This window comes from Azolla caroliniana, unplaced genomic scaffold (genome assembly GCF_043228905.1).
Source record: "Azolla caroliniana isolate FFs.n. ecotype wild unplaced genomic scaffold, voAzoCaro1.0.p SCAF_12, whole genome shotgun sequence".
NCBI classification, from domain to species: domain Eukaryota; kingdom Viridiplantae; phylum Streptophyta; class Polypodiopsida; order Salviniales; family Salviniaceae; genus Azolla; species Azolla caroliniana.
The window spans coordinates 14,268,738-14,284,063 of record NW_028230447.1 but is presented as its reverse complement, the minus strand read 5'-3'; the positions used below and the strand labels follow the sequence as shown (position 1 = coordinate 14,284,063).

The window sequence follows — 15,326 nt, the reverse complement described above, 5'->3', positions numbered from 1 at the left end:
TGAATATATGTCATAGAACTATAAGATTCTATGACACACTAGTTACTATAGTAGGGGGTGGGGTGTTCACACACTAGGGTGTGTTCCCACACTAGGGGAGTTGAGTTTGATTCTCAACATGCCCCTTCAAACGCAACTTCCGGATGTTGAAAAGTTGGTTCGGTTCGGTCTTCGAAATCTAACTTCGATTCAGCTGTTCAGCGAATCAGTTTCGACTGGCCGGTTAATTGTTTTAACTCCCCCTCAAGTGCGATTGGTCGGTAATCGAGAGACCGACGTTCGTCGTGAACTGCCACAACTTGTTGATTCCCAGGGCTTTCGTGAATATGTCGGTTGTCTCCAAATTCATGCTAATGTACTGGAGATCGATATCTCTAGGCAAGACACTTTCTCGGATGAAATGGTAGTGTACATCACTGTGCTTGGTCCAACGTGGAAGACTGGATTGTGGGCCAGGTGGATGTTGCTCATGTTATCACAATATAGGAGAATCAAATCCTCGATGGGAACGCCCAGATCCTTCAAGATTCTTCTAAGCCAAACAGCTTCGCATACGGCGACAACTATGCCCTTGTATTCGGCCTCTATGCTCAACAGTGCGGTTGTCGACTACTTCTTACTGCTCCATGAAATGGCTCCGCTGCTGAGTGAGAAGACGAATCCGGATGTGGATTGTCTGCCAGCTTTGTAATCGGCCCAATAGGCATTGGTATATCCTTTGAGTCAAATCAAATTCCCCGACTTGTAGAGAATACCGAAATCCATCGTCCCACTCACATAACATAATACTCGCTTAGTGCAATCCGGGTGGATGTTTCATGGTGTCTGCATGAATTGACTAAGGAGACCGACTGAATAACTTAAATCAGGCTGAGTGATGGTGAGATAAATTAAGCTATTGACCAATTGATGGTACTGGGTCGGCTCACATCCTGTAGTTGTAGAGTCGGCATCAATCTTCTGATTACGATCGAGGGGGGTTGCTACAGGCTTACACTCTGTCATCCCAAAATTGAAGAGAAGATTGAGGATATAGTGTCTTTGAGAGATTATTGTAGCCGAATCGGCTAACTATGTTCTTTTCTTGGGTGGAGCGATGTAGTGTTTCATCAGTTTTTGTGTGCACTTTCTCGGCTCATGGTATCGCCGACAAGTCTAAAATACTAAACTCATTGTCGATTCCTACTGAGTCTTCATACTCAAGCATTTTGGCCTTCCTCTGTCCATCTTCAGACTCGTCCACGACGTGCTTTGGTTGTTAGGGGGCTCATGTGGTCCACTCAACCTGGTTGAGACTGGACTCTCTTTTGATGTGAGCCTTAGTCGGCTGTCCTCCTCAGAGTCTATATCGAAATCAATTTCGATTGGATGATTGGATGAAGCTGAGTCGACCAAGTACCAGGATGCCGATTCGTCGAATACGACATCCCTACTCATTCATACCTTTTTGGTAGATGGGTTGAAGCAGTTATACCCCTTTTGTTCGAGTGTGTACCCCACAAGGATACACTTCTCTGATTTCGGATCAAGCTTTTGCCGCTTTTCATCGGGAATATGTATGAATGCAAGTGAGTTGAATATCTTGACGTGTCCTAATTTGGTGGTATGTCTTAATTTGTCGGAGTCCACCCAAAACACTAATACAAATTTCAAAGTGACATATATATAGTGCATTCCATGGAGAAAAGATAATACAAATTTCAATACAAATTTCAAAGTGATATACATAGTGCATTCCATGGAGAAAAGATAATACAAATTTCAAAGTGACATATATATACCTCTCACTCATTCTTTCTCTCTTAGTAGAGAGAACCATAGAGAGCAAGCCATGGCTTTACTCTACAAGCATCCTCACCAGTTCATGGTGCCTGCCTCTGTACAACAAGCATTCATTCTCCATTTCTTATCCTCTTTCTGTTTGTTTTTGTATTGGGTTTTTGTTTTCCTATCCTGTTTAACTCTCTGATTATCTGGAAACTCTCTATTTGCTGGTTTTAGCTCAGCTCCCATAGTTCCTTGAGGAACAGAGCATCGAAGGTTTCTTCTGTGTGCCTTGCTTCGCGGAAAGATGGAAGACATGTCTCTGCTCAGATCAATGCTTTCTTCAATCCACAAGATGACCCCATTGTTAAAGAGGCTCTCAAGGTATGCGTGATCATCCCACACTCACTGTCGTCACTACATATGCATCAAAAAAGTATTTTTTTTCTTTTTACAGTTTTTTAGGCCACTTTGAGAAGAAGCTATACTTTTCTTTTTGTGGGTCTCATAGGACACTTTCATAAATAGTTTTTGGGTCTCCTTGGCCACTTTGAGGAATATCTTTTAGGGAAATGAGTAAAATCCATCGATATGTCTATCTTTAATCAAAAGAATCTAGAAAGTTATTTTTCATTAATTCCTTAAGATCTAATTGGAAACTTTCGAAAACCTTTCTTCGGTCTCATTGAGCACTTTGTACAAATAGGCCATTCTAAAGATACAAATATAGTATATCTATCTGTAATATGCTTCATGAATAGAAAACATAAATAAAGTCTTCTACTAACTTGGAATCTTGATTAAATTTCTTATCCTGAGCCTCCATGTGCTGTATACAAACTCTTCAATAATATGCAATATGCCCTTAATGTCAAATTCGTCATGATTTGTTCAAAATGATCGCATTTTGTTATTCTTGGATGTTATTACATATGCACTTGAACACTAATAGAGATTTCCTAACATCTCATCCATGAATAGCTTATAATAGCTTTTGGAAATGGCATTATCATGAACTCCAGATGATTGAAGACTACTATATGTAAGCATTTATCTTTAGTGGGCATCATAGGGCAGGATTGGTCCTCTGAGAAACAATGTTTCTCAAGTTTTAGAAAGATATATGAAAGATTTATCTCATTCAGGATTACACATTTGAATCAAAATTCATGTTTCTTTGCCAAATTGGTAAGGGATCACTTGGAAAGAAATAATCCTGTTCTTATTCCATTCTTATGTAGTGGAATATTGGATTGAATGAGCGAATGAAAAATTGCTTGAATGTCTGAGGATTATCCAGAGATGTACTTGACAGCAAGAACATTGAGCTTGTCAAAGTACATACAAATAATCCTGTAGATCTTCTCACGAAGGGTCTTCCAGCTGAGCGATTTGCTCATTTGCGACAGATGATGGGAGTTGGATAGATGTATGTAGTTCAGCTTTGTATGTACTTGAACTTAGCTGACTTTTTTTTTTTTCTCACGGCACATTGCCTTTAGGTGGGATCTTGTTGGGAATAAAGGGCCATCGTGCCTTTTATTAGTGCACGAGTGTGAACGCACTCATAGCACATTTTTGACTTGTATATACATAATATCTAAAAACCCAAAAAAAGAGGTACACTCTTTGTACCCAAGACAGCGTGTATCTCTCCCTTTCTCCCCTTGTCTCTCACTCAGACTCTCTCCCTCTCTAGTTGACCTAAACCCTAATCCTCGTGCTGCCCTTCAACATGGAGATACACATGAAAGCATTCGGACCTTGCTTAGGGACATGTGTTGATTGAACAGCCTTGGGTCTCCATTGAACGTTTCCTTGGAAGACATGGCTATCATGCATGATAAAACCTGGATATCAATTTGGATCACTCTTTAAAGATTAAGTCAGTCATTCGGTTTAGTCAGACACCTGGAGTTTTTCTTGGTATGTACTGGCTCAAAAGTTGTCGTGGCACCCAATAAATGATCACGTGCAAGAAGATTCTCTTCAAGCTGAAACTCTGGCTGTTTAAAAGTTATTTTATGAATGGGAAAACAGCAAGCATGCGCCAATTTGATTGGGATGGTGAGGTGTGGCTTGATCTCTATTGCTGATATGTTTTTGCCTGCATGGGTTGCTTTAATGATATTTCAAACATCGTATAGAAAGTTTTTTTTATAGGCAACTAGTTCAGATAGATCATGTACACCACAGCCCTCTTCCTTCACTTGATAGCCCTTGTTAAGATGATAGGCTGAGCTGGCTGTGCCAGATCCTAGAGTGTACATTTACCAATCAGATAAATCATTTGCTCATCAATGATCAGCCATGGTTGAAGGATAAGGTGGAGGCATATTAACATCTCTTAAGAGGCCAAAAGGGTCTATAAGAGTGAATGTGATTTTACATCTTTAAATGTGTCTTTTCTTTGAGAATAAGAAACCAAAATAAATATCACTAAACTAATAGAACTACATAAGATACTAGAGACTCTTGTTAGATACAAATTTAAACACTCTAAACTTAGATGGATTGAAACTTTTGCCTTTGAAACATCTTCAAAATGGGTGACCCAAGATGGAGAGCTCGCAAAGTGAGGGAAACATCTTCAGGGTGTCATGCTGATAGTCTTTATTTTTTTTATGACAAGGGTGATGAGATCCTTGTCTAGATGAACATGGTCTATGTGCATGACAAATTGCTATTGCCTGATCTATTCTAAATCCTTTTAAATGTAGCTGAGACATTACTTATGTAGCCCTTGATTGACTTGTAGCATGAGGAAAGAAAGCAAAGAAACTTGTGATAGTTCTTTGTTGATGACTTGTTGTAGCTGTATTGTTATCCTTCAACAACTTCTCTCCACGTCTCTTGACAACAAATAAACTTATGGATCTTAACATCCACGAAGAGGGTCTAGATTCATGGAAGACCCTAAGAAGATATTGTAGACGAAAAGGACGGGATGGAAGCACCCTGAATGGCGCTAGTAGGGCGCACAAGGCACCCACAATGGAGGTTCCATTCGATGTCCCATTTGATGTCTTAAGAGGGGAAACATTGTCTATTAGGTCATTTAGCTACACAAGAGATCAATCACATCAAAGATGATATAGAAAGAGCATTAAGGGAGGAAATGAAAAAGGAGATAGAGAAACAGAAAACTGAGTTGTATGCCTCTGCCAAAATTGAGTTATTAGAAGAGATATAAAAAGACATTAAAAGCCATGTCAAGAAATAAAACTTAGAGCTCAAGGATGACATGACGCAATACATTAGGAATGAAATATCCTTAAATATGGTTGAATTAGTAGCTATAAAAGTTTATTTAGAAAAAGGACTAGACGCAATGGAAAAATACATTTCCATAGTTAAAGCCAATGTAACCAAGGAAATGCAAATATGGGTAGAGATGTTTAAAGATGTCAAAGCTCAACTGAGCATTCTTAAAAAGAAATTAAAGCAAATGCTCCTTTGATAGAGGTGGTGAAAAAGCAAAAATGAACATCAATGGATAAGATGAACACTACATTAGAGCAAGAAACCAAGAAGAAAGCTCGTGCATTGCATGTATGAGTGGTTGGTTCGGCTGTAAAAGGAAGCCCACAAGAAGATGCCACGAATCTCAAAATAGATTGGGGCATCAGATATTCCATTTTCCTCAGTGTGGAGGGTCGAAGTTGAGGTCAACTAGTCGGACCGACTAGATTATCAACTTGTGGGTCGTCGGACAGTCGAGTCGACAAGTCGGCCGATTAATTATTATTATTATATTATAATAATATCTTATTCACACACACATCTATCTATCTATCTATCTATATGGAGCTAGGGCAAGATTTGTATGTAGCTGTAGCAGTAGTATTAAGTGAGATAAGAGATACATAGAGTAGATGTGAAGAGGATGAGTGTAAGATTGAGGGAAGATAGAGTTTAGTGAGCTTGCCCAAACCCTAAGAAGGGATTATTCTGTAATCTGTGTTCTTCTCCTTTGAAAAGCTTGAAAAGCTTTGTAACCTATCTCTGTAATCTTGTCTCATAGTGAAATCTGTTGCCTTGTGGTTTTTCCCTGTTTTAGGGTTTCCACGTAAATCTTGTGTACTGTGTACTTTATGTTTCTGTTTGTGTTTTCAGTCTATCTTTCTCATTCATCTTCGGTCTTAAAACCTAACAAATGGTATGGTCATTATTATAGATAAGAGAACCGCATGATGATGTATGGCCAATGAGACCTTACGTGACTATATGGAATTGCAACGACTGTCTATGGAAAGATGTTGGATGTTTTATAGATACCATAAAAAACACAGATATTGCTATGTATACAGAGACCCACCAATGCATGGCTAGCAAAATCCCCCATGTACAAGGATACAGATGGGAGTGAATATGCTGTCACCAACCTCGGACACCAGGAAACACTAGAGATTTGGGAGGAGTGGTGGTGTTGTACAAAAAGGAGTTACATGATAGAGCCCATGTGGTGCATAAGGATGTAGATGCACGTTATATGTGGATACAAATCAAAAGAGGGGATCTTAGGGAACTATATATTGCAATTTGCTACGTTCCACCTGCATACTCAAGGTTTGCATCTCTCGGTGAATCGCCATATTTTCCATCATATGATGATATCATACGATTTGCTATTATGGGGGGCATAATACTATTAGGAGACTTCCATGCACGAACTAAGGATGAACAAACAACTATGTTTGACCCTAACGAGGCTGTTTACGGAGAAGTTATGGCAGAAGAGGTTGGTCGAAAGTGATAAGTGCAAGATATGAGTGGAGTAATTGAATATGGAAAACACTTTCTAGCTTTGGGAAGTGTACATGGATTTGTGATTTACAATGGATTGTGTATAGTCGACTACCTAATGGGATCTCCATCTCTTATACCTGAAATAAGAGAGTTCAGTATATTTGGTAGACCTATTGGCTTTGCAGCAGATCATGCATATTTATGCTCTCAAGTGAAAGATGGATGCAGAAGGGATGTGTATGCTAAGGAGAGTGGGCTGGCAAAGTATCAATTTACTCAAGAGACAATTGATGTGTGTAGTTGTGGAGTATATAATGGCATGCTAGATTTGGATCCTTTTGCACCCCTAGATGAATACACAAGGATTGTCAAAGTCATTGCATAAAGCAGCCACAAATGCCTTTCCTCGCACAATGGCTAATGCCTCCAAACGTGGTAGTCATATAAAATATTTGGTATGATTAGGAATGTCGTGATACAAGGAGATGCTTGTAGCATGAAGTAACTCAGGGTATTTATACACACAAACAAGCAAGAGAAACCTTCCAATGCCTTGTGAAGAAGAAGAAGAGATTATATTTAGCTTGTTTCTAGGACCTGAAAGTAAAAGAGCATGGATAATATTTAATGAGAGGCAACCTACCACACAAGTGACCTCATCTCAGGTGTGGCATAAATATGCAATGGCCTTATATGATATCCAGAGGTAGCCTCCACTTCCCTACTCACGTGGCTCATGCCCACATGAATCTACCTTTTTCGCTCCAAAATGTAAGAAATGCCATTGATCAGCTACAATTTAGGAAGGCCCAGGATCATGATGGATTGGTTGGTGAGCACTTTATCTATGTCCACGACATCTTGCTCCCATTGCTAGCACACATCTTTAATGGAGCCATGTGTGAACGTTTCCCTACTAGATGGACAAAAGATACCCTTGTGCCAATCCTTAAGAGTGGAGCTCCCATGATGCCAAGCAACTATAGAACAATTATGATTGGCCATTACCTGGTTAAACTATGTATATGGCTCGATTCTAGAGTCAGAATTGAGTGTATGGGCAGAGCCAAATTGCTGCCTTTCAGCTGGACAGGCAAGCTTTCGGAAGGGGTTCACAACTTTGGATCACATCCAAGCCCTTATCGAGGAGGGCAGAGCCCATAATAAGAGGATTTATTGCTGCTTTGTGGATTTCCTAAAAGCCTTTGATACTGTACCACGTGCTTGAAGCCCTTGGTGTGCTTGTAGACATCAATGGGGAAGCTATGCACTGTATGAATCCGTGAAAGGTTTGTCAATAAACATGGATAAAGCTAAAATAATGGTGTTTAACACCACTCAAGCATGGGTAACAAGATCAGCACCAGAAATCTTCTTGGGAGAGGAAAAGGTGGAATACACACACTCCTACACATACCTAGGAGTGACAATTACAAGGCCTAGGTTCTCCTTATGGAAGGCTGCTTGTGCACAACTTTCTCGTGGATATGCAGCCCTTGGTCCTCTTGAAAGACAATGTGCACAGTTGCAGTTCCAAGAGCCACGAACTAAAGTATGACTATTTGATACACTTGTGACACCATGTCTTCTATATGGAGTAGAAACGTGGGGAACGAGTCTTACCAAGGCAAAATCTGGAAAGATTCAGAGAGACCTTTAGTGTCAATGAGTGCCCGCATGATACAGAGCAAAGCATCAATGCCCCATGATATAATTTGGGCAGAGATGGGAGCAACCCCTATAATCATTGAGGCATTATTCCGATCAGTGACAAGTATCCAACCTCTTTGGGAGCTCCCTAAAGTAAGGTACTCAAGATTGGCATTTATGTCATCAAGACAAGTGGCTGAACTTGGATACACTCATTGTTGGTACATTGAAATGCAACAATGGTTCAAGTGACATGGCGGAAGCATAAATGCACCACCCCCATTCCAATATAGCTTGGACTGTCCCCATCTAGACATGACCAAAGTGGAAAAAAATAGAGTTATCTGAACTGATATTATTAACTTGGAAAGCAAAATAACATGGATCAGCCCCAAAATATCACTTGATACGAAGATGACCCACTACAAGATACTTTTTACACACATCGGAGGAGACCACCCTACTGAAAGCCAGGGCCTCACCTTTGACCTCAATAAACGGCCTAGTAGAAGACAAATGATTGGTCTTTTGACATAGTTACAAATACTACCCTCGTCCCATAATGAAACTTTGAAACATGGTGCATCCCCCCTTACATTAGTTAGAGTTGTCAGTCACCTCTCATGCTCTCTAGTTACATTATTTGAAGGCATTGGTTCTCTGGCAACATTATGGAATATTTGAAGTCATCACAGTGATGCAAGATGCGCTCTTGCTGTTGTTAAACATCCAATGCCTTGAAGGTGCTCAATATTTGGCATGTTGTCGAATAAATAACCTGACTTATACCACTCTCCTCGTAATGCCATGCCACACCCCAACCTGCCCCAAACCTCCGTATAACTCCTATCCTTCAGCAATGATGCCAAACATCTTGCTTCAATGCCCACTGAATAGACATTAAGGACTCGCCAGACATGTCTTTTCAATGGAAGGACCTTGTGTCCACCTCTGTATAAAAAGGGCCTAGGTCAGAACACTATGGTTAGAGAGAAGTATAAAAGTCATGATATGACTATACCCATTCTTTTTCTTCACTTCTTATTGTAGTGATAATAGAACTAATGGCATTTCTAAATCTACACTAGAGAGTCACATTTGCTGCAGTAGTAATGCGTGTTTCAGTCCTACATAGATTTTATTTTTATAAATTACCATTTGATGTTTCCTCACTTCTAGATATAACCAAAAGTCCCTTGTTTCAGTTAAGAATAAGGTGTGTAGGCCTTAGCATAAGGTGACCTTAGAAGCTATACAAAGTTTTGATTTTTTGATTTCTTATTTCTTAATGTTCTGATTCATTGATACATGTTTTCTTAGGAGCCCCTTGCGTTCCTAGGTGGTGTGTTTGCAGGGGTCTTGAGGTTGGACCTAACCGAGGATCCTTTGAAGGAGTGGATAGCCAAGACATCTAATGCGGCGGGCATCGCTATTGATGATGAAAATGTTGTTGAAGAAGAGGCACCTGAAGAAATCCAAATAGAGTAACAGTTACCTAATAATTGTATATCCCATGTAATGAAGGGTACTGGAAGACGAGAGGATGTATGAAATGTATAATACTCAAGTGTCACACAAATTTCAATTATGGTTATCGTTGTACGTCATATATATGCATTTAACATGATCTTCATGCCCATGAAGATGATGATACTTTTAATGTTTGAACGTCTTGCATGAATACAATTGATGTATCCTTTGTAGGGAGGATAATAGGCTAGCAATTTATAGGAACAATAAGCATTTTCTAGATGATATGGAAAAGACAAATGTATCATGTTTCTGAATCAAGCTTTTACAACTGTAAGAAGGCTTATAAAAGTAAATCGTAAATCTTAATAAGCATGCATTCACACATGCTTTGGTAGTAGTCTAGAGGGGTTTAGTAAGTTTTCACGTTGGATTGTTTTACTGTTAAAAATCATTGAGATGATAGCTGCCTTGTGACTTGGAAAGAACAATGTGTTTTAACATTTAATGCAGAAGTAGTATGAATCTAGGGAAGGAACATCATTATGAGCAATAAAAATCCATTATTTTGAAGACTGTACACGAGGAGTGTTAGGATTCACAATAGCACTTTACAACTTATTAGGAAACAAGATTATCTTGTGTAAGCTATTCAAAAAATACCACAAAAGTTGCACAATACCAAAATTTACTATGGAATATCCTAATAGAAGGACAAAAAACTAAGGGATCAAGTTTTGTGGGTAAATTTTGTACACTAAAAGTTCTCTAAAGAGATTAGAGTACTATTAAATGTGAAAGTAAAAATTTCCTCTTAAACTTAAACCCAACCAATAAGACAAAAAGACCACCAAAAACTCACAAGTTTTGTTTAGTGGCAAAGGTGATGATGTTTGATGTGTCCGTTGTTAATTTATGTACTTAGAAGTGCTTATGGAAAAGGCCCCACCACATTGATAACTCACCCCATCATAATACTCCATACGGCAATAGCCAATTACTAGGAGTCAGCAATGTCTTAGCTCAAGCCTGATACAAGTCGTTAAACCGTTTTTAAACGGTTTGGGGGTTTGGATGTTCGGTTTAGCTCGGTTCATGCTTAAGCCTCCTTAACCGGTTTGACCTCGTTTTGGCAAGGCTCAAGATGAACCAAACCGTTTAGGGTGAAACCAATTATTAAACCAGTTAAGGCTTAGATGGTTTGTCCAAACCATTTACTGAACAAGTTTGGGCAAACTAGTTAAGCCTTAATTGGTTTAGTTGACATATGGAAACTCTCAAACTAGTTAAGGCTTATAGGTTTGGTTTCGATAATTGCTGATTCCTATCAATTACACTAACTAGCAACTAGGTACATACTTAGAGATGAATTCCATACAAGAAAACAACAACTAAGACTTAGTTCCTAAGCCCAAGTATTAAAAAGCACTTTCGTGTAGATATGCAAACATCCGATTTGGGCAGTCCCAAAATATAAGGCCAGGTTTGTTGCAAAGCACTTCAAATAGGAATATGTAGGTGCAAGTGAACCGTCGATTTACAAAGAATCAATGGCAACATCCGACTACCCTAACTAGCAACTAGGTATGAAGTTAGAGATGAATTCTATTCCAGAAAACAACTATGACTTGATTCCATAGCCCAAGATTGACAAGCACTTCTGTCTAGATGTTTAGACATCTAATTTGTGTAGTGCCAAATATAAGACCATGTTTGTTGCAATGCATTTTCGACAGAAATATAAGGCCATGTTTGTTGCAATTTGTCATCAACAATCAACATAATCTAATGCCATGACCAAAAGCTTTTTAGCAAATTGTTTTTTATCTTGGCAGACTCAAATGGGCTCGAGGCTAATTATGGCACGAACAAGCTAAGTAGGTTACATTAAATATGCTCGTTATGGGTTAAATCATAGTTGTTAAAAAATGTGTATTCTAGGTTTAGAATATGTTTTAGAGTACTCTAGTGTATTCTGAATCATAGTCTACATTTAGAACTTCCATTTTGAAATATCTCACATATTCAAAGTATTCGACATATTCTACATATTTAAAAAGTATTTAACATTTCCAACAAGTTTAAAATTTTAACATCTTTTACACTTATTCTACATATTACACATTCTACACGTACTTAACATATATTTTATCTGTAGAATATGTATTCTGTGTATTTTAAAAAATGGTAGAATACTTTTTGAATATGTATTTTACATGTATTGTATGCTAAGTATTCTACCACTACGGGTTAATTATTGTGTGTGTGTGTGGTAATGGCCACATATATAAATAACCAAAAGGGTGAAGTTAACCCAAAGTTGTATATATACAATTTCTTGTAATATTTTTATGTTGAATTGAGAATAATTATGTATGCTTACTACATTATGTCTCTTTGGCTCTCGCTATCACTCACTCACTCTTAACTTGATTCAACCATTGTCTTGTGTTTCCATTTTGGTTAGATTTGATCATATACAAGTCTTCAACATTTCCCAATCATTCGCTATAGTAGATCCTTGATTCCCCCGATCTGACATGCGACACCAATATCTAGCACCCCTAATTATCGTCCCATATGTCTCTATGCTTTTACTCCAACAAACATTATAGATTGTCATTGGTCTCCCGAACCTATATTTGGCTTGGATTAAGCATTCCATCATCACCACCAATGAGTACAAACATTGCATTGCCAATCTTCAACTCATTCACATTAATGAGTGACCTCTTAATCCACCTACAACTGCTTCTGTGAGTGTTTACCCCACTAGTCTTATTAACCAACCCCAAACCCTTCTCACCCACCATGCCCCCCCTCTCCCTCACTACACATGTCCCACCTTCACCTCCTCTTTTTTGTGACTCATGGGTCAATATTCACTTCTCTATGGGCGCTAAAAATATCTATCCATCTACGGTCCCACATTCCCCCTCCCTCCTATCAGCTCAAGCACCACCTCAACCCCCAAAGTACATTCCCCACCCCCACATAACTTCTAACTACATAATGTCAACTATTTGCAACTCGTCCATTTCTGTAATGCGTCCTTAACTTTTGGTAATGGTTATCTCTTTGCCAAAACCAAAAGCTATTTCTTTGAGAACTTGTCTAAATTATTGTCATATTTTGAGGGTTCATTCTCTTTCCACAATAGCTTTGTTCACATTTTCAGATATCTGGCTTGACCCCCTAGTAACGCCACCCGACATCAATCCTACCTTAACCACTTGAACCCCTATGTCTACCACACATTTTGTTATAGACTCTGTTACGGGCATGACCATATAATATCCCGTGGTGAGAATTTACCGTAGTATTATATACACGTGGATAAGTGTGAGGGTTATAGACTCTGTTACTGGCTTTTAATCCTGGGTATTGAGACAACCCATTAGGCCAAGTGTGAACTTGCCTGGGGGCCTTGGGTATCGCAATAAATAAGAGGCCTAACAACCCTCATTTCATGATCTTGTTGACTATGTCGAGACTCTATCTTGTGGTGGGTCATGTCTTGTAGCGAGCGCGCTAGCACCAGGTATGACTCAACGCCACAACGGTGGTATGGGACGCCGATCAAGGCTCGAGTCCGTCTCGATCCCTTCGGTCGGGGGTGGTCAGGTGGATCGACACCCTTCTTTCTCTCTCTCTCTCCTTTCTATCTATCTATCTATATTCTATCTTGATCTAATGCTTACATTAGTTCATGTCTCTAATAGTTGGTATCAGAGCCTATGTGCTAACGTTTCTTTTGTTGTCTTTTGTTTTGTTGATTGATGGTGATCGATCGATGTGCAGTCGGCCTTGATCCAGACAACGATCAACAAAGGAACTTCGGTAACTCTTTCCTTATTTTTTTTCTATTTTTTTTCTATTTTTTCTTCTCCCATCTAATCATGTGTATAGTCTATATGTAAATGTTTTCATTAATTTAATGATGTTGTAGTGGTAATTAATTGGTTGTATAAAATGTTTACATATGTGTATGAGGTCAATACCTCATTTGACATATATTGAATATGTGATTAGTGTCGTATGCGTACGAGGTTAATACTCCAATTACGTATTACGCTCAAATACATAAGTTACATATGCGTATGAGGTCAATACCTCGATTTTGTTATAAATGATATGTGTTTGGTGTCGTATGTGTATGAGGTCAATACCTCAATTGCGTATTACGATTAACCCTTATTTTTGGATGTTTTGTGTGCGTACAGGCTACATGCCTCGATTACGTGTCTTGATTTCATCATATGTTGACAATGTGATGTTACGATTTTTTTTATAGCCACAATGATGTTGAGAACGTAGGGCTTGACCCACTTCATGTGAGGTCGCTCCTATGACACACATATCCAACATCCCTCCCTCGTTACATGGATATGATGCCACCATGAGATCATTCTTACGAGAGGCATTCATAATGACGTAACCATGTGATGGGTCACGTGGGCCTACTACGAAAAGAGGGCTCATTTGGCTTGACCATTAGGTTGCACTTTGGCGTATGCCATCGTAATTACGAGACTTGAGGTTAGGTAACGTACCAACATATTTTGTAGTAAACGAGGGGGAAATAAGGACTCTTGACATATATGTTTCTTTTAAAAAAACATATATGGGCAAATGCCTTGCATATGTCTTATACGCATGAAACATTAAACATTCAAGAAGAGCAACCTACTTGGTTGTCTCAACTGTTTAATGCATTTGTTCTCGAGGTCTCGAGTTCAAATATGACCAAGAACATACAACATTGTTAATACATATCACTATAACACATGTTTAGACTTGAGGTTTAAGTGCACTTCGGGATCCTCGTAATAGGACTTAAAGAGCCGAAACCACATATGTGGGCACTGAAACATAGTTTATTGTTAACATTTTTTTCGTGTATAAACTATTAATGACGTGAACATACATGGTTGAGCCTTGGGGAGTCGCCATTAAAAAAATCGACATAGAGATAAGGGAAAGACATTTATTTGTCACCCCCACGGTTTGTAAAACACCTATGTGTTACCATAGTAACCTGATCTTGAACCTCATCTCATACGTCTAGAGGGGTATTGACGTGAGATCATGATATCGATTAATCTTTGTCCATGATATGTGTACATCACGACATGATGTTATGACTATTTGTTTGACCTTATCCTATTTCTTTGCCAGAAATAATCATTCAATGGCTCAAAATAACGACATGATGTCATCCGCTCAAGCGGAAGGAACTCAAGGAAATCCTCCTAGACAAATGTCCATTGAGATGTATTTTTTGCAAATAACCCAATACCTTAGTTTCATCGCTCAACAGATGACCGAACTTCGGCAATCTCAAAGTGCTCTCGAGGCATGTGTCATTAGTTTACAATGTGAGACTAATAGACCTGATGAGCAACAGGGTGAACCATCATTTGTCGTTAAGCCATTTATGGGAGAAAAAAAGGAAAGAACCAAAGAAGCAATCTGCATGTGGCTGGGCCGATGGGAGTTTCATTTTGAGCTCTATCCCATGCCAGATAGTACGAAGATTGCATATGTCGGCCGAGAGCTAGGGGGTAAGGCCGCCGCCTAATGGCATGGGCTCTGAACTTTGGGGAAATTGCCCAATACCTGGACAAATTTTGTCATAGTTTTTAAGGGCCAATTTCTACAACCTCCCTCTTGAACCGAGGCAGCTCCAACTT

General features: G+C 39.1%; 1 protein-coding gene and 1 pseudogene across 2 annotated transcripts; both read left to right on the top strand.

Moving 5' to 3' along the window:
• The first annotated feature begins 1,750 nt into the window (after nt 1-1,750).
• Nucleotides 1,751-9,900, top strand: LOC147857172 (uncharacterized). 2 transcript variants are annotated; one of them, XM_087328851.1, is made up of 3 exons: nt 1,751-1,867; nt 2,002-2,148; nt 9,484-9,900. In XM_087328851.1, exons 1-3 carry the CDS (start codon nt 1,832-1,834, stop codon nt 9,649-9,651), a joined length of 351 nt encoding a protein of 116 aa, XP_087184977.1. In that variant the 5' UTR covers nt 1,751-1,831; the 3' UTR covers nt 9,652-9,900. The 2 variants fall into 2 exon arrangements, with proteins under 2 accessions (XP_087184977.1, XP_087184976.1); XM_087328850.1 differs by having other exon boundaries at nt 1,756-1,879.
• Nucleotides 7,062-8,714, top strand: LOC147857173 (uncharacterized; annotated as a pseudogene).
• Nucleotides 9,901-15,326: the final 5,426 nt, after the last annotated feature.

Bases quoted from the DNA above. Each gene is read 5' to 3' on its own strand.
- LOC147857172 (XM_087328850.1), top strand. From the start codon at position 1,832: ATGGCTTTACTCTACAAGCATCCTCACCAGTTCATGGTGCCTGCCTCT. The intron at 1,880-2,001 runs GTACAACAAGCA...TGCTGGTTTTAG, and splicing joins AGTTCATGGTGCCTGCCTCT to CTCAGCTCCCATAGTTCCTT. The intron at 2,149-9,483 runs GTATGCGTGATC...ATGTTTTCTTAG, and splicing joins TTGTTAAAGAGGCTCTCAAG to GAGCCCCTTGCGTTCCTAGG.